Below are 20,719 nucleotides of genomic sequence, written 5' to 3' on the forward strand. Positions count from 1 at the left end.
AACCCAGAGTGGGGAGGAAGAGTCAGTGTACTCCAGTCTCCCCTCCAGCAAACACAGTGGGTCTGCCTTTGTATTAAGGTTACTGAACCTGCCTTGTATTAAAGGTTACTGAATTCTTCGTTCTACTTCTCTCCTCTTTGTGGAGCAGGGGAAAGGGTAGATTAAGGAGGTAACAGGTCCTCCTGTCATGACTGACCTTGCACAGCACTTTATAGCATCTCCAAAGCACCCAGCAACCCATCATTTAATTTCATTCTCTCTCATCCTCCCAATAAGTCCAGATGACAAAGCGACCACAGTCTGGCAACCCATTTTACAGAAGAGGCTAAGTGATTTGTCCAGGGCTACACGACCAGAAAGAGCCTAAGTTGGCCACAAGGTCTCTTCCCAGAACCCCCTACTCCTTTTCCTTCCACAATCATGGTAAATGGGGTCCAGGGCTTGGATATGTGTCTCCAAATAATGAAGGGAGAGAAATTCTAGGTCTAAGGTAATTAGATCTGATTTTAGCCACCCTCTCCTTTCAGATCCAAATTTCTTCGTTTTCTTTCTTCTCTCTTCCAAGGGACATGGACCTCACCCAGTTCCAATCCCCGCCTTTTGGAGTGGCTTGGGGATACTAGCGACTAGGACAGAAAGACTCCTGGGTCCCTCGAATTTCTTGTTGCTCTCTCTGTTGAGACTCCCTTTGGGCACCCTCACCACTCCAACCTCAGCCTCCCGCCAGCCAGCACCGTATTGGGGGAGGGGAACTTTCTGTTTGGTTCAAGCCGATGTGGGTCCATACAGGGGAGAAAGGGGTTAAAACCGGGTCCCGGGCTCACCAGGTCGGTGAAGTTCCGGTGGCCCAAGCTGGAGGAGAATGGAGAAACCAGCTAGGAAAAGCGGTTTGGAATGGAAGGGGGGCGCGGTGCCAGCCATGCTAATCCACGTTACACCTCCACTAGCGCTTGGCATCCCCTGGTAAAGCGCCCCCTTAGTCCCCGCCCCCACAGAGTGGGCCGCCCTCACCCCAGGCCGGTAGGAGGACTGCGCGCGCGGTGCAGCAGAGCCGGGAGCGGCACGCTTCACTCCAGCCGCCCAGCCTTTGTCTGTGCGGAACCCGCGGAGGGGCTGCGAGGGGCGGGGCCGGGGCGGGCAGAGGGAGGGAGGGAGGAGGGGCGGGGGGAAGCGGAGCGGGAGGGGGAGATGCTGAGCCTTCAGGGGCGGAGGCGGCGGCGGCGGCGGCGGGGAGAGCGCGAGGAGGGAGGGACGCAGGAAGAGGGCAACCGCAGGCCGGGCCAGGTGGTTGGGTCTGGTGCTGGTTGCGCTGTGCCGCTCTCGGTTCCGACGGCCTCTCTCATGCGCTGAGGGCGCCGGGCTGGGCCGGGCCGGCGTCCGGAGGGGAGGCTCCTCTCCATGGTCCAAAAGACCAGCATGTCCCGGGGCCCTTACCCACCCTCCCAGGAGATTCCTATGGAGGTCTTCGACCCCAGCCCACAGGTGAGGCGTGGTGGCCGGGCAGAGGGAAGGGGGCCGCTCCCGCGGGCCTTGTGGGGTCGGCTCGAGGAGCGCTGGGGAGGAAAGGGTTATATGGCGCGAAGGGGAGAGGGGTGCCTGCGCGCCCCCCGGCCCTGCTGGTTAATGGTAGGTAGGCGCTTGGCCCGGAATTGGGCTGCGGTTTTGCGGAGCCTGAGGGGGCGGTCGGGTCGTCTGTCACCCTCGCCTACACGCCTCCCCCGCGATCAGGGCTCCTGCTCCGGTACCGGCTCCAGGGGTTTGACAGTGGAGGTGCTGGTAGGGGGATTCTAGGGGTGAGGGAGGCTAGAGAGAGCTCAGGCAAGGGGGCGACGCAGAGCACACTCCTGGGCGCAGGGCGGCGGTGGGTGGGGCGGGGGTGGCTCTGGGAGGTGGCCGAGGCGGTAGTTACAGGGCGGCGCCAGCAGGCCTTCGGAGCCCTAGACAGTGGCCCTTGAGGGTGGGGAAGGGGCCAGGCCCCCATCCCAGCGGCATCAGCTGCATCCCTGTATTGGACCGGCTCCTCTCTCCTGACACCCACGTTATCTCTCCCTGTCAATCCTCCCTCCTCCACCCCCCAGCCCCGGAAAAATGCCTCCAAAGTTTGGAAAGTTGGATGGATGCCAATTCACTGTCCTGGAGGGGAAGAAGCTTCTGTGTTACCTGGGGGTGGAGGTCTGCTGCTACCCCCACTCACATTTTTCTTGTGCTAGTGGGTTAGTCTGAAGAAGGGGTATTCTTGGATATGGTGCTGGGTGGTCGTGCCCAGGGATTTCTCTGGGATATGTCCTTCTGTAACTTGGCAGTACCCCAAGGCTAGGATGGCATTAACTCTTTTCTTGCTGTGGCCAGCCTGGAGCAACTGTAATCATAATGTGGTTGGTTGGTTGGTGTGTGTGTGTGTGTGTGTGTGTGTGTGTGTGTGTGTGGCAGGGTCAGGTCAGACCTAAAAATACCTCCCTTCTCCACCCCAGGCCCCGAAGAGCCTGGGAGGCAGCTGACTGGGGCCTTCTTTTCAGCTGTCCCTTGTGCCTCTGGCTGCCACTCCCTTTTCCCAGGCGGGGTGGTGGTGGTGGTGGTGGTGGTGGTGGTGGTGTTAAAAAGAGTCCAGGGCTTACTGGGGGATCCTCTTAAGTTTGTAGGGATTCTCAATCCTAGAGGTTGGGTATATGTTTGGTTTGTAGAGGGGGATGGGAGGGAGGATTCTGGGGTTCCCAGGTGCCCTTTTCTCCCATTTATCTATCTTCCTTCCTATACTCAGGCCCAAGGAACCAGAGAGCCTAGTCTGGTCATGGCTTATCTACCTTCTTTGGTAAAGAAATTTTAGGATGCCGGCTGGAGTCAGGGGTTTGGAGGGCCCGAACCCTCAATCATCACCTGCTATTCTGGACTGGCCTGAGGCTAATAATGTGTATATGTGTGTTGGGAAGGGCAAAGAAGCAGTCCCCTTCACAAGAGATCTGGAAAAACCCGAATGTGTGGCTGCTTGAGTGGTCAGGCAGTGTCCACTCCAGCCAAGTCAGGAGCTTAGCCAGTGAGACTGAGCCAACTTACCCCAGGAATTTGTGGGGGCTGTGTCCCAAGCTCATCTTGGGGCAGGGCCAGGGGGCATTTAGATTGATGCAGCCTGGTATGTACCATGGGGACAGGATGTAGGCAGTGGCAGCTGGGGGTTAGTGGGTGGATGCTTGGTCCCTTTGGCCCCCTGGGAAGAGGTGTGACCACTGTGATTGTGAGGGGAGGCCTGAGAAAAAGTCCTGCCAGGGCAGGGGGTGCTGAGCTAAATCTGCCCCATGGCAGTGGGCCACGTTAGAGGTTTACTTTCCAGATACCTTTTCACAGCCTGGACCCCCTCCTGGGAAATCTAGGTTTGGGTCTTCAAGAGCTGAGAGCTGCCACTCCTCTCCCTACTTTGCAAAAAAGGAAAGCAAGAGTTGGGCACAAGAACAGCCAAGCTGGTCCCGGTGGCAGTGGCAATTCCTCTTCTCTCTAGGGGCCACGGGCACTCTCAGCCCCGCTCTGTGCCTGCTGAGGGGAAGAGGGAGGGGAACTCTCCCCAGGTCTCTTCAGCCTCTCCGCCCATCACTGCAGGCAGCCTCTCCCTCCCCTCGAGGCCTCTGCAGCCTGCCCAGCATCTTAATTAGCTTTGCTGCCTAATGAGCCTCCAGCTGCTCAGTGCCTCCCCCCTTCCCAGCCTTTCTGGCTCGATTTGGGGGTTTCTGTGTGCGCCTCCTAAGGCTCCCTTGCACTGTCCCCCGCCCCCTGGCTGTGGCCTGGGCCCTCCCTCCCCCTCGGGCTGTACCATCGGGAAGACGGTGGGAGGGCTGTTCAGATCAGGGAATGATCTTCTCAAGGCTTTCCTGTAGGCTGGGCCTGGTTGGGTAAGGGCTGGGAAAGGGCCTTTCTGATTCCACTCTTGTCCCATCCTGGCTTCTCCAGGGCAAATACAGCAAGAGGAAAGGGCGGTTCAAAAGATCGGATGGAAGCACGTCCTCAGATACAACATCTAACAGCTTTGTCCGCCAGGTAATGGGGAGGCTGGGCTGGGAGGAGGGAGGTGGCTGGTTGGTAGAGCTCAGCACTGGTAAGCTGAGTCTGAGATTGTCTCCTGGCACCCTCCCCCATGTCATTTATCACCTGCCTGGAACCGCCCATCACACTGACACCCCGTGACCTCTCCTCCATATACTGTCAGCTGCACCCACTCCCTCAGCCCCCGCCCAGCCCTTCCCCCAGCACCAAGCACCAGCCCCTGTTGCCTGCCTGCGTCATCTCATTCAGGGACAGCCTGGCCTGCCTCCTTCTAGCTTGCTTAGGGCTGTCACCCACTCCCCCTGCCGGCTGTCTGCTTCCATGTCCTCCCCCAGAATCTGTGACAGCAGCGTGGGGTAGAGGCAAGACTTACGAAATGAGAAGCCAGGGCATGAGTCCCTGGAGCCCCGTGTTATGTATGGGTCAGGGAAATGCCCTCCTCACATCCAGATATGACTGTTCTTTAACTTGCAGAGAGAAAGTGTGTTGAGGGAGGTGGGCCATGGGCAGGAGGGAGTTGATTTTAGAAAAGACTTTAGCCCAGTGCCCCTGACTGAAGGCAGGTCACTGAATAGCTTTCTGGGGTCTTATGTGCTCAGTCAGGAAGATGCCATTCTCATTTCTATTCTAATTCTCAACTCCAGGCCATCTCAGGCTCAGGGAGAAGCATGTGGTTGCTATGACTACAGAGCATCTCAACAAAGACTAGTACCCAAAAAAGGCGAGAGGGGCTTGGGATCAGACAAGGAAAAGGAGTAGTTGAAGAGGAAATAGGCAAACCAAGCTTTTGAGGGCAGAGGGTAGTAGGGAGGAGGGGCCCTGTGGAGGTAAACACCCTCCTCGGGCCAGGAGAGAGAAGATGGTCCCAGGCAGATCCATCACAGCTGGAGCGAGGCCCTTCTTTTTAATTCCTGATTCCACAGCACTTGGCACATGTGAGCCCAGGAAAGGGGCCCTTCATCCCAGCATGTCCTAAGCACACAAATAGGAAGTCCTTTCTTCAGTCTTCCCCTCCTCCTCCTGTTGCAGGACTGGGCCGGGGCTAGGGCTAGGAAGTGAGATGCTGTGCTCTCAGTGAACTCCTCTCGCCAGAAAAGGCCTTGGTTCCCTCAGTTTGGCAACCCAGGGTGTCAGACCCCAGCCTCTAATCCTTTCCCCTCTCAGCTTCCTAGCTCTGACCCCCAGTAGTTGGTGGGGAGGGGGGGGCAGTCCTTGCCACATCTCTGAGCTAAATATACCCTAGCAGTTTGCACATGTAGCAACTCTGCTTGTAACCTGAGCCCCCTGGGGGAGCGGGCAGTTTGGGCCACCTTCTAGGCCAGCAGGGCCAGGCACTGAGGGCGCTGTGATGGAGGCGCCCAGCCGGACCCTCATGGTGGTGAGCTGTGGATGGGGGGTGGGTGGGAGTAGCCTCTCACGAGAGCTTGTGAGAGCGGCTTCACACCAGCCTGTCTCTGCCTCCTCACTGTCTTCCTGTCTCCCGCCATTCCTGATATGTCTATGTGCATGCATGTGTGTGTATATGTGTGCATGTATGTGCTGGGTCAGTAGGCGCCTCTCTGTCACTCTCACTCTGGGTCTCTCTCTGGCTCTTCGAGCATCTGTCTCCTTGACTCTGTGCTCCCATCAGAAGGGTGAAGAGTGGTGGTTGAGCTGGTTTCCACTCTCCTTCCTGTATGTCTCTTTTCCAGCTTCTGTTAGTGACTTCAGCCCCCACCCCCACCTCTGCCCTCGTGAGTCTCCCATTGTCCTGATTTGGCTGGGACGAGGCTGGACAGCAGCACTAGCTAATGATCAGGGCCCTCTGGGGAAAGTAGGACTTTGTCTTCTCTCTTTCTCAGGTCCTCACCATACCATGCTAATGGGCATTTCTGGCTAAGTGACATTTTCACGCACTCAGGAAAAAACCCCCACATCTCTGCAGCCCTGTTCTTTTCCCACGTCACCTCCTGTACCTGTAGCAACAGCACTGCTGCACCGTCACGGAGACCTGCAGGTCCTGGCTCGGCGCTCATGGGCTGCACCCTCTCAGGGATACCGACACCCAGGGTGCCCTGTGTACCTGTCTGCATTCAGTCATGACATCCAGCACATGTTGTAGAACGCACTCTCCTAAGCGGACTTGAAGTTGCACATCCAAGCACACCCATGAGTGTGTTCATTCCCACTGCAGGTCTGGACAGGCTGTGTGTGTGTTACACATGTGCCTGCATCACTAAAGGAGTTGTGCTCTGGGATGGCCAATGTCAAGACCAGCTTCCTCGCACACCCCAACTTCTGAGCTGGCCTTAACTCTGGCAGCTGCACCCCTAACTTAAGAGAGAGCCTTGCCTGTGTTCTGTTCTTGACCCACCTCTTCTGCCTGCACTGCCTCAGGAATCTTGGACTCTCTTTTGTAGTTTATGAGACTGGGGGTTGGGGCTCCCCCGATTCTGCCAGGGGAGGTAGGATTCTGTCTTCCCTCACCCTTGAGCACAAGATAGAATTTTTGGTGGTCCTGTCATGCCTATTAGGCTGCCCACTACCAACAATGCAGAAAGCTCAGGCCTGTGCTGGTGGCTACAGTCCCTGGAGGGACCCACTGGGCTTCTGCTGAGTCTGTCTCAGCTGGTGCTGGGGGCAGGGGAGAGGCTGAGGAGCCGGGAGGGGAGGTTCATCCCCTGGCACTCTTCTCCTGTGCTTTGCCCCTATCAGGTTCCCACCCCTCCCTGGGGCTCAAGCAGCTGTCCTTGGACCTGCCTTAACCCCTGGCTTGCTGCTGCCACCCTTCCTAGGGCCACACTCTTTCTGTGGGCCTTCAAACCTCAGTCCCTGGTTCTTCTCATCTAACATCATTCCTCCTAGCCCTTGTGGCATCATGCTGGGCTGGCAGAGGCTTGAGGCCTCCCTGATGGGTGGTACCTCCATGCCTTCTGGGGCCCAGGAGCTGGCCTTGTCTGTTTTCAGGGCTCAGCGGAGTCCTATACCAGCCGTCCGTCAGACTCCGATGTGTCTCTGGAAGAGGACCGAGAAGCCCTAAGGAAGGAGGCGGAGCGCCAGGCTTTAGCCCAGCTCGAGAAAGCCAAGGTGAGAAAGAAGGGAGGGCTGTGCTGTCCTGGTTCACCTGCCCCAGGCTTTAGAGACAGGCCGGCCAGACCTTAGGTCGAGTCTCCGCCCAGCCACATCCCAGCTGGCACCTCTGGGCCTCAGTGTGCCTCTGTCTTTCCCCTGTAAAATGCGGGCTGTAATACCTGCCTCCTTATACAGTATAAGTGTCTAATACTGTTTCCACACGTAATAGGAGCTTGAGAAGTGCTAGAAATGTACACTTCTTTCTGGAGTCAAACTTCCTGGACTGCTCTTGCTAGCTGTGTGATCTTAGGCAAGTCACTTAACCTTTTTGAACTTTAGTCTCCTCATTCATTAAAATGAAGGTAATAATACTTCCTAGGATTTTTATGCTAAATAAATGAGATAATGCACATGAAATATGTGACACAGTAGCTGGTACACTAAGCAGTGGCTTATTATTGTTGTTGTCATTTTTATTATTATTCCTTACGGGTATCATGCTGGGCTTCCCCACCCCTGCATGCTGAGAGGTCTGAATTCTATTTTTTCTTTTGCTGTTTATTGATAAATTTAATGTATATATATATTAAAAAGTCTACATAAACTATTCAGTATACCTTTTAATGAACAATTTATAAAACAAACCTCCACGTAATCACCACCCCACTCAAGAAGCCGTACATTACATTATGGTCTAACCCTCTGGGTGTCATCCTGCCTGTGTGCCTTCTCTAGACCAAGCCGGTTGCATTTGCTGTTCGGACAAATGTTGGCTACAACCCGTCTCCAGGGGATGAGGTGCCTGTGCACGGAGTGGCCATCACCTTTGAGCCCAAGGACTTCCTGCACATCAAAGAGGTGGAGAGAGCACTTGCATTTGGAGGGAAGGCAGGGTAGTGGGGAAAAAACTTCTGGGCTGAGTCTGCTGTGTGACCTTAGACAAATCTCTCCACCTCTCTGAGCCTAATTTTTCATTGGTAAAATGGGGTGGTAATGCCTAGGTCACAAGGTTGTTGGGCGGGGTTGTGATGCAGCCTGTAAGTGGAGTGGCAGTTGGCCAGGCACATGTAGGTGTCAGCGTTTACTTCCCTCCCCGCGCTTCCGGGGCAGGGCAGACATGTGAGGAGGAAGGACTGAGAGCAGGGATGTGCTGGGGGCAGGCCGATCCCTGACCCAAGAAGATGCTGGGCCTGATGCTGGAGCCAGGGGTGGGGCTCTTTGAGGGTGCCACCCTGGTCAGGATAGGGATAGGCAAGTAAGTCCAAGTAAGTCCAGGGGTGGTTTCCCCTGGCCTGCACCTCCAAGCTCCCTCTCAGTCTCTCCCACCCCACCTGCCGTTTGCAGAAATACAACAATGACTGGTGGATCGGGCGCCTGGTGAAGGAGGGCTGCGAGGTTGGCTTCATCCCCAGCCCTGTCAAACTGGACAGCCTGCGTCTGCTGCAGGAACAGAAGCTGCGCCAGAACCGCCTCAGCTCCAGGTGTCTGGCTGGGGGCGGGGCACTGCCAACCCCGGGGAGAGCCATCCAGGCAGGCCCAGGCCTCAGGGGTTGACCCATTGCCCTGAGGGCACAGAGCTGCCTTTGGCATCAGCAGTGGGGCCCAAGAACCTTGGGGGCAGGACAGCATGCGAGGGAACAAGAGTCCCCCACCCTCACACCCACTCCTTTGCTCACAGTTCCATTTGCCTCTCTGCCCACACAGCAAATCAGGTGACAACTCTAGCTCCAGTCTGGGAGACGTGGTGACTGGCACCCGCCGCCCCACGCCCCCTGCCAGTGGTAAGTGCTGCTGCCTCCCCAGGGAGTCGGGGGAGCTTCTGGGTGGTGTGGTCTCCCCTCTGCCTTTCCCACCCTTCCCCTGCAGTACGGGGCAGCCCAGTCCTGAGCCCTCCACACACACCCAGTGGTCCCCTCTCCACGAAGAGTAGGATACCCCACAAGCTGGGCCCTCAGCGCCCGGCCTCTCATGTCTGTCCTCTCCCATTTCCTTGGTAGCTCCATCTCTCTGCCTGACTCCCCTCCCCACACCCCCCGTTCATTTCTCCCAGCCCTGTTCCATTCACTTCTTCTTCTTTCTTTTTCCCCCATCCCATCCCTCCATTCTGTATTTGTGTCTCCATGTCCATCTCACTCCTCCCTCTTGCCTCCCCTCTTCCTCTCTCCTGACTCTCCTGTCCAGGTAATGAAATGACTAACTTAGCGTTTGAACTAGACCCCCTAGAGCTAGAGGACGAGGAAGCAGAGCTTGGGGAGCATGGCGGCTCTGCCAAGACTAGTGTTAGCAGTGTCACCACCCCGCCACCCCATGGCAAACGCATCCCCTTCTTCAAGAAGGTAATTCGAACTGGGCTCTTACAAGAGGGGAGGGGACCAGGGCCCAGATCTTTGGCAAGGGAGGGGCCTGGAATGGATTCAGGTGTGGTAGCAGCCTGATTCTGTGGGGATCGGGGTGTCTTGCCGAGGGGACAGCGGGGTGGGATGGCACAGAGGACAGGCTTATCTATCTCCACCCACAGCCCTACCCTGGCCCGCTCCGCAGGATGGAATGGTTCTTGTGATTGAAGCACCCCTTCCCTTGGAAGGCGCCCCCCCCCCCCAACCAGTAGTAGGGTCTGGTGGTAATGAAACCTGACCTCTTGCTTCACTCCCAGTGGGATATTCCACATGTGCCCCTCAACCCCGAATGTGAAGGGTGGAGTGGAACAGTGACCCCTCTTTGCCCTTTTTGGACTCCATAGGTCTAGGGTAGAGATGTGGGGGTCTACTGGCTATAGAACAGGACATTTAAGGGAACTCTTAAAATGGTCAGGTTGGCCTGTACTGGAGGCAAGAAGAGGTGGGCACCAAATTAGGGGCTGTCACCCTTCACAGCTCTTTTCCAAGACCCAGAAAGGGGTTCTTGGTATGTCTGAATATTCCCAAGTGCACTGGACTGACTGACAGTCCTGCTCCCAGCCCTGACCCAGGGCCATCTCTGGCTCCCCCTGGCAGGGGGTCCCATCCCCTCTCTCTGGCTCTGTCTGTCACTAACACGCATGCCCTGTTATCTCTCCTCGTCTGCCCGCTCCCCCCCCCCCTTGTCCTGGCTCCTTCCTTGCCCTCTGCCCTTGCTTGGGTGCCCTCCCTTCTCTCTCCCCCTCCCCCCTCTTGGCAATCCCTGGACCCAGCCAAACAGAAGCAGAAGTCGGTGAGTATCACAGCTTTCTGTGTCCCCCTCCCCACCCTCTGGGATGAGCTAGGGGGACCTTCTAACACCCATTCCCATATCTGCCCCCTTTCCCCCACCCTTCCTGGTTCTCCCTGGCCATCCCTTCCCACCCTCACTCCGATCCCCATGTCTGGGCTCTGGGACCAGGGGGAGGAAAGGATGCATGGGGGAGCCTGAAGTCTGGGGGAGAGGGGCTAATGCCATCTCCACTTGGGGGTTTCCCCCTCCCTGCTTCCCCTCCAGACAGAGCATGTGCCCCCCTATGACGTGGTGCCTTCCATGAGGCCCATCATCCTGGTGGGACCGTCGCTCAAGGGCTATGAGGTAGGAGCCTATAGAGGGGAGTGGACCCAGAGGGGCCCAGGCCTCCGAGAAACTCTACAGGTTTAGAGGGGAGTGGACCCAGAGGGGCCCATGCCTCCGAGAAACTCTACAGGTTTAGAGGGGAGTGGACCCAGAGGGGCCCAGGCCTCCGAGAAACACTACAGGGTCAGATACCAGAGAGGTTCTTTCCAAGGGCCCAGGTTCCCAGGTGTCCTCCTCAGAGGGCTACAGACCAGAGAAATTTCCCAGGGGGACCAACCCAAAGGGAGGCCCACTCAGAGGGTCCAGTTCCTCCCCCCAAAAAAACCCCAGGAGAGTCCTCCCAGAGGTATCACCTAGAAGGACCTTTGGAATCTGAGAGCTCACTGGAAGCTCATCAGACTTAGAAGGACTCCCCCACCCCCAGTCCCAGGGTCCCATTCATCTCAGGAAAATGGAATGTGAGCGTGCAGATACCCTGCAGCCAGCCCACCCTTGCTGAGTGGTTTTAAACACCTGACTTCTCCCCGCACCCCCAACCCCACCCTCAGGTTACTGACATGATGCAGAAAGCTTTATTTGACTTCTTGAAGCATCGATTTGATGGCAGGTAAGACCCTGGCGCTTGCTCCCTGCTCCCACCAGGGTCCTCTGCTGCTGGGGATGGATTTGGATAATTTTGGGACTCTTAGACTGAGGAACAGGGGGCAGGCCGGGAGCCTGGGGAGTGGGCAGGGCATCCTAGGCCACCTGACCCATGACTCCCTTCTCCCCTTCCCCTAGGATCTCCATCACTCGTGTGACAGCGGACATTTCCCTGGCTAAGCGCTCAGTCCTCAACAACCCCAGCAAACACATCATCATTGAGCGCTCCAACACACGCTCCAGCCTGGGTGAGCCCACCCCTCAACTGCCCTCTCTGGGACCAGACACAGGAGGAGAGGGAGGTGGAGGGGGAGTCATCTCCAGAAGGGTTCTATCCACCCACGGCCTCCTGGGAGGCTCCCTTATACTCCCCCTTCTCCACGACTCCGTGTGCCCCCAGCTGAGGTTCAGAGCGAGATCGAGCGGATCTTCGAGCTGGCCCGGACCCTTCAGCTGGTTGCTCTGGACGCTGACACCATCAACCACCCGGCCCAGCTCTCCAAGACCTCACTGGCCCCCATCATTGTTTACATCAAGATCACCTCTCCCAAGGTGGGTGTAGGAGCCTGATCCTATAGGGGACAGGGACACTCAGTTGTCTGGCTACCTGTTTAAGTTCCAAGGACTGCTTGCTAATTATGTGACTTAATCACCCCAGCCTTACTGTCCTTTTCTGTAAAACTTCATCACGGATATTGTGACAATTCAATATAATGTGAGTCCTTAGCAAAAGGTCTGGTATAATGTGCCTTATCATATATTAGCTATTCATACTATGTAAATATTAATATAACTTATTATTAGGGTGCTGCAGGCCAGTCCCCTATCTCCGCTCTGGTGACCTCCCATCCTTGATCCAGCAAACTAAAAGGGCTCTGTGCCTGTTGTCCCGGGTGTCACCCAGCTACTTGCCGGCTGGGCGGGCCTTCCTGTCTTAATTTCAGCCCTTTTTGTTGCACTGTCCTCATGTGGACCTTGACGGAGATGAAATCGGCAGGAAGGCTCATTTTCTTCTTGGTCACATCGCGCAGCTCCGTCGGTTTTCCCTCCGTGATGTCAGTCGGGAGGAACTAGCGGCCGAGCGTAGGTGAAGAAGTGGGGGTGGCAGGAACGTGGCGCGCAGGTGGAGGTGAAAGATTTGAAGTCAGAAGCCTGCATGAGGTTCAAATCCTAGCTCTGGTTGCCTTATTAATTCATTAGATTCTGTTGGGGTTTTTTTTTAAATTGAAATTGAGTTCTCTAAGCCTCAATTTCTTCATCTATAGAATGGGGGTTATAATCCCTCTCTTGTGTTGCTGTTGAGAGGATTTGAGGTAACAATGTAAAGAGGCCAGAGTGCATGATGGCAACTGGGGGTGGTAACTTACTACCTCGTGATGGGGCCCTGTGAGCTGAGCATCCAGTTACTTAACCTTAACCTTTCTGCATCCTAAGTTTCTTTTCCTTTTCTTTTCTTTTTTTTTTTTTTTAAGTGGGAGATGGAGAGGGGGACAGACAGGAAGGGAGAGATGAGAAGCATCCATTCTTTGTTGTGGTTCCTTAGTTGTTCATTGATTGCTTTCTCATATGTGCCTTGACTGAGGGCTCCAGCAGAGCGAGTGATCTCTTGCTCAAGCCAGCAACCTTGGTTGGACTCAAGCCAGAGACCTTGGGCTTCAAGCCACCTTTGGGCTCAAGTCAGCAAGTATGGGGTCATGTCCATGATCCCACTCTCAAGCTGGCAACCCTGCACTCAAGCTGGTGAGCCCGTGCTCAAGCCAGCGACCTTGGGGTTTCAAACCTGGGTCCTTAGCATCCCAGACCGAATCTCTATCCACTGCACCACCACCTGGTCAGGCAGTCCTAAGTTGAGCACGAGCATGAAGGGGACGATAGGATTTAAGTACTTCCTGGTGTAGTTGAAAGGGTCAAATGAGATAATGGATATAAAAGCACTTTGTGAACCAGGAACAAACAGCTATGTTCACTTCCTCCACGGGAGGAGCACTGACTGAGGTTAATGGTGGGGACTCTGAGGGTCCAGACTGCCTGGGTTTATATCCCAGCGCTCCCACTTACCAGCTCTGTGCTCCTTTGGCAAGTCACCTAACATCTCTGTGCTTCAGTTTCCTCATCTGCAAAATAGGGATCCTCAAACAGTAGTTGTGAAGGTCAAATCCAGTAAATGGGTTAACCATGCAAAGTGGCTGGTACCTACTAAGCACTCTCTCTATTCTATTTAAAAAGAAAGTTTATTGCCCTGGCCGGATAGCTCCATTGGTTAGAGCATTGTCCCAAGTGCAGAGGTTGCCAGTTCGATCCCCAGTCAGTGCTCATACAGGAACAAACCGATGTTCACGTCTCTTTCTCTCCTTTTCTTTTTTTTTTTTTTCTTTTCATTTTTCTGAAGCTGGAAACAGGGAGAGACAGTCAGACAGACTCCCGCATGCACCCGACCGGGATCCACCCGGCACGCCCACCAGGGGCGATGCTCTGCCCACCAGGGGGCGATGCTCTGCCCATCCTGGGTGTCGCCATGTTGCGACCAGAGCCACTCTAGCGCCTGGGGCAGAGGCCAAGGAGCCATCCCCAGCGCCTGGGGCCATCCTTGCTCCAATGGAGCCTTGGCTGCGGGAGGGGAAGAGAGAGACAGAGAGGAAAGCGCGGCGGAGGGGTGGAGAAGCAAATGGGCGCTTCTCCTGTGTGCCCTGGCCGGGAATCGAACCCGGGTCCTCCGCACGCTAGGCCGACGCTCTACCGTTGAGCCAACCGGCCAGGGCTCTCTCCTTTTCTTTATAAAAATCAATCAATAAAAATTTTTAGGCCTGACCCATGGTGGCGCAGTGGATAAATGTCAACCTGGAATGCTGAGGTTGCCGATTCGAAACCCTGGGCAGTTTCCCCCGAATCCAGGATCATGGGTTGCATTTTATATCTCTTTAGTAATCTTCAAGCTGAAACAGTTCCTCAACCTTGGGCTTTCATGACACTGACATTGTTGTAGAGTACAGAAAACTAATGTTATAGAATGTCTCAGTGTGCGTTTGATGTTTTCCTTATGACTGGAGTTAGCGTTTGCATTGTAGGTTGGAAGATCACCAAAGCGATGTGTTCTGAGTGCATCACATCAGGCATACAATGTTGGTTTGTTGGACCGTTGGTGATGTTAACTTTGTTCACTTAGTTAGGGTGGTGGCTTTAAGCTATTGTTATTATTATTATTGAACGAGAATAATAATAGTGGCCACCTAATGGGATTATTGTCAAGACTAAATGAATCGATCATGTAAAAAGCAAAGAGTGCCAGCACATAGCAGGTGCCCCATAAGGCATGGCCATTATTGGCCTGGACAATGAAGCCTGTGAAGGAGGTGAGAGGGGCTGGGCTGTATGCCCTCCTACAGCCATCGCCAGCAGAACTTCCTAGGACAGGCTGGCATGGGACCCAGGAGAGCCTGAGCCCTGTGAGGTATGGATACAGAGCTGGTGAGGTGACTGCTAAAGAGGTGGCCGGGGTTGAGCGTCCTCAAACACCCCCCAGCCCTGACACCGGCTCTCCACGCCGGCTTCCACCAGGATCTGCCTCTCTGACCTGGTGCGTTGCGGGGGGCATCCCTTTAGCTCTTCTTCTTCCCTCAATCCAGGTACTTCAGAGGCTCATCAAGTCTCGAGGGAAGTCTCAGTCCAAACACCTCAATGTGCAAATAGCAGCCTCGGAGAAGCTGGCACAGTGCCCGCCTGTGAGTGCTCAGACCTGGGGCAGGGGGGACGTTTGGATTCTGGTTTCCTCTGGTCTGCATGGGAGACAGAGTGGCCAGGAACACCTGGGCTGGTGCAGACTGGTCTTCCAGGAAGGAGTGCTGGGCAAGCAGTCAGAGACTGGCTTCAAGCCCCAGAAGTACCACTTCTCTGTGGGGAGTCTAAGACTTTGTTGCCTTAAATCTAGAATGAGAGAATTGGACTAAGTGGGTGCCAACACCTTTTATAGTTCTGCCTATGCATATATCTGAGAGCCCTCCTTCTCTTTCTGGACATCAGAAGTCTCTTTTTAACTTTGTCCTTCAACCCCTTGACTCTCCACCCACTGTGCCCAGGCCATACCCTCACCCCCTAGGTCATGCCTGGCTCATCCTAGCCCTGCCCCTAACCCCGCCTCCACAGGAAATGTTTGACATCATCCTGGACGAGAACCAATTGGAGGATGCCTGCGAGCACTTGGCCGAGTACTTGGAAGCCTATTGGAAGGCCACACACCCGCCCAGCAGCACTCCACCTAACCCGCTGCTGAACCGCACCATGGCCACTGCAGCCCTGGCTGCCAGCCCTGCCCCTGTCTCCAACCTCCAGGTACAGGTGCTCACTTCACTCAGGAGAAATCTCAGCTTCTGGGGTGGGCTCGAGGCCTCCCAGCAGGCCAGGGTGGTGCCCCAGCAGCAGGAGCACGCCATGTAGGTGCTCTCCCATCTCCCCTCCCGTCCGGGGCCCAGAACTGGAGCGCAGGGAACATGGCGAAGGAAGGAAAGAAAGAACTTTATTTTGTAAAAAAAAATGTGGTGACCAGCAGCTTCTGGTGTCTGTGGTTTTTGATGGGATTGGGACTGGCTGGTGGTACTCCTTGGGCCTGGTCCCATAGGACTATATCCACTGCCTTCACAGCCCTCTAAGACAAGTGACTAGGAAGACTGATAGATTCATTCGCTGGACTCCATACCCATTTTAGACCCAATAGTGATGGCAGCATTGTAGACCCAACAGAGTACGGAATTCCACAGAGCAGAGACCTTTAAACCCGGAGAGACGGTCCCCTCCCCTAGAGCCCTTACCCCAGGAGGCCCCTCCAAAGGGACCTAGAATGTAGCGTCTCTTCTGTGATTGACGCCGAACCTTCCATTCTTCTCCCAGTTAACCAGATGCCAGGAAAGGCCCTGCTGTGGGCGCCCTTCCCTGCCTCTCCCTCTTCTTGTGGGAGCCATGGCCCATCTCTGAAATTACATCATTAAGTATTTGGTTCCCAATTAGAGCTGGAAGAAACCCATTCTAGACCATTGCTTTTCAAATTGGTTTCCAGCAACAGAGCCCATTTGTTCACGGAATCTTATGTGGAAGCTAGTATGTAGAGAGGGCATCCTTGCTCTGCTCTCGTGCTTGGCCTCCACTTCACCTCCATGGGGACCCTCGAAGCATTTCTGAGCCCTCCCCACTCCACCCCAGCTCCCCGGGGAACGGTTTGGAAACAGCTGCTCTAATCTCCATCACACCACCAGAGAAACTGGGCCACAGAAAGGGGAGTTATTTGCTTAGGGTCACACAACTTAGAGGGGCGGGGTTAGGACCCAGGCCAGTTTGCATCCACCAGCAGCCTTTGTGGCAGAAGTGGCCATCAGATCACCTTTCGTGTGGCATTTGGTACTGAGGACATTGGGTTGTCTCATTGTCTCCTGTGGGGGTTGGAGACCCATCAGCCTTCCCTATCCTGCTGCTTTGAGTCTTTGCTGGAGGTAGAGAAGGAATTCCACCATCTGACTGGGGGCAGGGGAGTGTGAGGTTCTAGAAGCCTCTGATTAGGGTCTGGTTTGGGCTGAAGGAGCTGGGTTAGTGAGCTTGAGCCGATATCCCCTTGGTATAATTAGAAAACTGGGGCAGTGACTAACCTAATCAACCACTAACAAATGGCAGTACTGCTGAGCCGTTCATGATGATCTGCCCCAAGACAGCATGATGACTGTGTTGCAGAAGCGATGACTAATTGTTGAAGGGCTGTGTACCATGGTTACCGAGCCTCCTTAGCCTTAGGAAGGTCGGGGGCCCCCTGTCCCAACAGAGGAGCTAATGCCCTGAGATCTGCCTGGCTGGGCTTCATCCCCTACAGCCAGCGCCCTCCTCCCTCTGCCAGGATGGTGCCCGGGTACCATCACTAACCTGCCTTGCTCTGTTGTGTTTCTCTCACCCCTACCTGATCTGCATGGTGTGTGCCGTCTGTCTGCTAACCAGGGACCCTACCTTGCTGCGGGGGACCAGTCGCTGGAACGTGCCACCGGGGAGCACACCAGCGTGCACGAATACCCAGGGGAGCTGGGCCAGCCCCCAGGCCTTTATCCCAGCAGCCACCCACCAGGCCGGGTGGGCACCGTGCGGGCACTGTCCCGCCAAGACACATTTGATGCCGACACCTCTGGCAACCGAAACTCTGCCTACACGGAGGTGGGAGACTCATGTGTGGACATGGAGACTGACCCCTCAGAAGGGCCAGGGGTTGGAGACCCTGCTGGGGGCAGCACCCCGCCAGCTCGTCAGGGATCCTGGGAGGACGAGGAGGAAGACTATGAAGAGGAGCTGACTGACAACCGGAATCGAGGCCGGAATAAAGCCCGCTACTGCACGGAGGGCGGGGGTCCGGTGCTGGGACGAAACAAGAACGAGCTGGAGGGCTGGGGGCGGGGTGTTTACATCCGCTGAGAGCCCGGGGCACACCGTGGGAGGATGGGCTCAGAGCCCAGGGGAAGGGAGGGATAAGCAAGGGATACACCCCGGGGGTGTATCTTGCCTCCAGGGGGCGCTGTCTCATTTCAGATGCCTTTGCTCAATATTTGGGGTTTCTTTGGTGGTAGCATCCCCGCTCTAGGGAAACCCTTAGTCCCCAGCTGTAGGTTTTTATCTACCTGTGGTGGATGGATGGGGAGATGCCCACCTTTCTGCAATGTCCCTTTCTCTTCCACCTCCGGGGTCTCTCTCCCAGAGAAAAGGTGCACTTCCTTAACTCTACTTGGGGCTCTAAATGAGGGTCCTAAATGGGGTGGCCCTTTCTTTTTCCAACCTTGAGTATTTGGGAAGGGTAGGGGGATTTTCCTGGAGAAGGAGACCACAGGCTTTACCATGAGGGTTCTCCCAAACTCTCCAGATCCAAGGTTCATCATGCTCAATGTTACCCCCTACCTCTGCTTTCTGGCACCATTGTCTGGTAGGAGAAAGCTATTGGATGGAAGCCCCTTGGGAAGGGGTCTGGGTAGAAACAGACAGGTAGGAGATGTAGTGCCATCTGCCCACTGGTCGAGGACCTAGCCCTGAGGAGTGGGCAACCTGAGACGCTGCTGCACTTCCCACCTCAATGCCTCAGCCTTCACCCGCCCCAGGAATGAGCTTTGCCTACAGCATCCTTTGCTTGCTTCCATCACAAGAGGGGCCCTCTGCGTCTGCGTGCCCTGTCCCTGAGTCATCTGGGTGTTTAGCCCACAGAACACTCTGGTCTGCCTCAGTTTGAAACCAAAAACCGTTCATTCACTCTCATCCTGAAACCCCAGGAAAGAGGCCCTTTGGGTTGGTGCCCAAGAAATGACCACCACCCCAGGGGTTGCCTTGGGACCACGGATTTCCCCTGGGGGCTTGGCTGCTGCTGCTGCTGCTCTGTATTTGCCCCTTGTGATCCTGTTCTTTACCACGTCCCCTCCCCTCCCCCCAGGAGAGGCCTCCGTACCCCCTCTGACCTGGAGAGTCCCTCTACCTAGCATTCCCACAATCCAGCAGCCCTGCCCCTCCCCAGCATCTCAGCTGGGCCAGGGAGAGCCGATTGTGCCAACGAGGACTGGGCCCTGCCTGGAGGCCCACCTCAGGGATGGGCATCTCATGCCTATCTCGCCACCTGTGCCAATGTTGTCCCACACACACACCCCACACTGGGGGTGGGGTGCAGCTTCCACTTACTGGTTAGGAGAGGCCACTGCCCAACCTTTTTCCTCCTGTCTGGTCCCCCATCTGTCTCTGTTCGTCTGTACTCCCCTAGGAGAAGTATTTTGCCACATATAAAACCGCCGTCCTGTCCTTTGTGGCAGCCTCTGGAGCCTAATTTGTTCCCGCCACAAGCTTGCTGACCTAGGCATGTGGGGGCTGCCCATGTGCAGGGGATGGAAGGGGTGGTGCAGGGGTGAGCTGAGTCTGGAGTGTTTACCCCACGGGAGAGATGGGGCTCTGTGGTGGCTCTCTGGTGTATTACATTCAAGCCTGACAGGAGCTGCGTGGCCAGTCTCAGGCCCCCCCAGCCCCTAAACCCATGCCTAACCTATCTGTCCATGAATAGAGCCAGGGAAAATGGGAAGCTGAGGCAGGGAAATGGGGTGTCATGGTTGTGTAGTGAGTGAAGTCCAGATCTACTGGCACAATGTCTTAAAGGCTTGTGTTTGTTTTTCTGCTCTGGTGATCTCAGCTACCCCCACCCCCACAATGCCTCAGAAGAGGGAGGGACTGAGCTTCTGGCTTTCTCCACTGAAGCCCCACATTTACCCTCTTCTCAGCCCCTACTTGGGGGAGGGGCAGAAAGAATGGGGAAAACCCCAGTCTCAGCTTGAGAGAAAGATCAACAAAGTCAGCAGGTTTCTGCCAGCATGAGCTGGCAGGATGTGGACTTCTAAAGGTTGCTGTTGTCACCTGTGTCCTGTCTCATGTAGCACCCACAAACCATTTCTCCTCCTAGTACTTGGTTCTGGGGTGCTGGTGGATATGAAGGGCTGGAGCTCCTGTGTCTTTCACCTGAGTGCTCCTCTATGCAGTGTGTGTGTGTAGAGGGCAAGAGACATCCAGACCTCCCACATGAGGGACTGGCAGACCCAAGGAAAGGAGCTGGACAGGCCCACCGGTCAAGGTCTCCAGGGAGTGGATGGCAAAGCCAGCACCGCTGGGATAAGTCCAGTGTCTGCCCACCAGTGTAGTGCTCTTTGCACAGCCTTCCATCACAATCGTTCATTCCCATGTTTTTCATACGTTTGCTGAGCACCTACTATGTGCCAACCACAAGTCTAAATGGGAGCCACAGGCAATCTGGGACAGCACAGTGAGCTCTGGTGCAGGAAGCACTGGGTCCTAGGGGAATCTGGAAGAGGGGTCACTCTCTGAACCTGAGACCAGGAGATGCTTCCTGGAGGAAGTAAGGTTTGAGCAGAGATTAGAAGTAGAGAAGTGCCCTGGCCAGTTGCCTCAGTGGTAGAGCATCGGCCTGGCATATAGGAGTCCCGGGTTCGATTCCCGGCCTGGGCACACAGGAGAAGTGCCCATCTGCTTCTCCACCCCTCCCCCTCTCCTTCCTCTCTGTCTCTCTCTTTCCCTCCTGCAGCCAAGGCTCCATTGGAGCAAAGTTGGCCAGGGCGCTGAGGATGGCTCTGTGGCCTCTGCCTCAGGCGCTAGAATGGCTCTGGTTGCAACAGAGCGACGCCCCAGATAGAGTATCGCCCCCTGGTGAGCGTGCCAGGTGGATCCCTGTCGGGCACATGCGGGTGTCAGTCTGACTGCCTCCCTGTTTCCAACTTCAGAAAAATACAAAAAAATACAAAAATAAAAAAAAGTAGAGAAGCAAGGGAAGTATTCAAGGCAGAGGGAACAGGTGACTTCACTAGCAAAGCATGCTCTGAAGGTGGTGGTCAGGGGTCAGCAGGAGCGGGCTGCAGTGGGCCTGAGGCATGTTAGAGTTTGGGCTTGGTTCTGAAGCTGGTGTTCAGAGATTGAAGGATCGTAAGCA

The 20,719-nt window shown here is 55.5% G+C and overlaps 1 protein-coding gene across 4 annotated transcripts; it reads left to right on the forward strand.

Moving 5' to 3' along the window:
• Positions 1 to 1,191: 1,191 nt before the first annotated feature.
• CACNB1 (calcium voltage-gated channel auxiliary subunit beta 1) lies at positions 1,192 to 19,026 on the forward strand. Of its 4 annotated transcripts, none has more exons than XM_066263763.1 (14): positions 1,192 to 1,482; positions 3,937 to 4,023; positions 6,976 to 7,095; positions 7,816 to 7,938; positions 8,425 to 8,561; positions 8,785 to 8,861; positions 10,250 to 10,269; positions 10,534 to 10,614; positions 11,145 to 11,203; positions 11,377 to 11,486; positions 11,639 to 11,790; positions 14,862 to 14,957; positions 15,379 to 15,564; positions 17,209 to 19,026. In XM_066263763.1, the coding sequence occupies exons 1-14, from the start codon at positions 1,399 to 1,401 to the stop codon at positions 17,671 to 17,673; spliced, it is 1,797 nt and encodes a 598-aa protein (XP_066119860.1). In that variant the 5' UTR covers positions 1,192 to 1,398; the 3' UTR covers positions 17,674 to 19,026. The 4 variants fall into 4 exon arrangements, with proteins under 4 accessions (XP_066119860.1, XP_066119859.1, XP_066119862.1 ...); XM_066263762.1 differs by lacking the exon at positions 10,250 to 10,269 and adding an exon at positions 9,262 to 9,416 and having other exon boundaries at positions 1,193 to 1,482; XM_066263765.1 differs by lacking the exons at positions 10,250 to 10,269; positions 17,209 to 19,026 and adding an exon at positions 9,262 to 9,416 and having other exon boundaries at positions 1,197 to 1,482; positions 15,379 to 15,774.
• Positions 19,027 to 20,719: the final 1,693 nt, after the last annotated feature.

The sequence above is a fragment of the Saccopteryx bilineata genome, chromosome 2, assembly GCF_036850765.1.
Source record: "Saccopteryx bilineata isolate mSacBil1 chromosome 2, mSacBil1_pri_phased_curated, whole genome shotgun sequence".
Lineage (NCBI taxonomy): Eukaryota > Metazoa > Chordata > Mammalia > Chiroptera > Emballonuridae > Saccopteryx > Saccopteryx bilineata.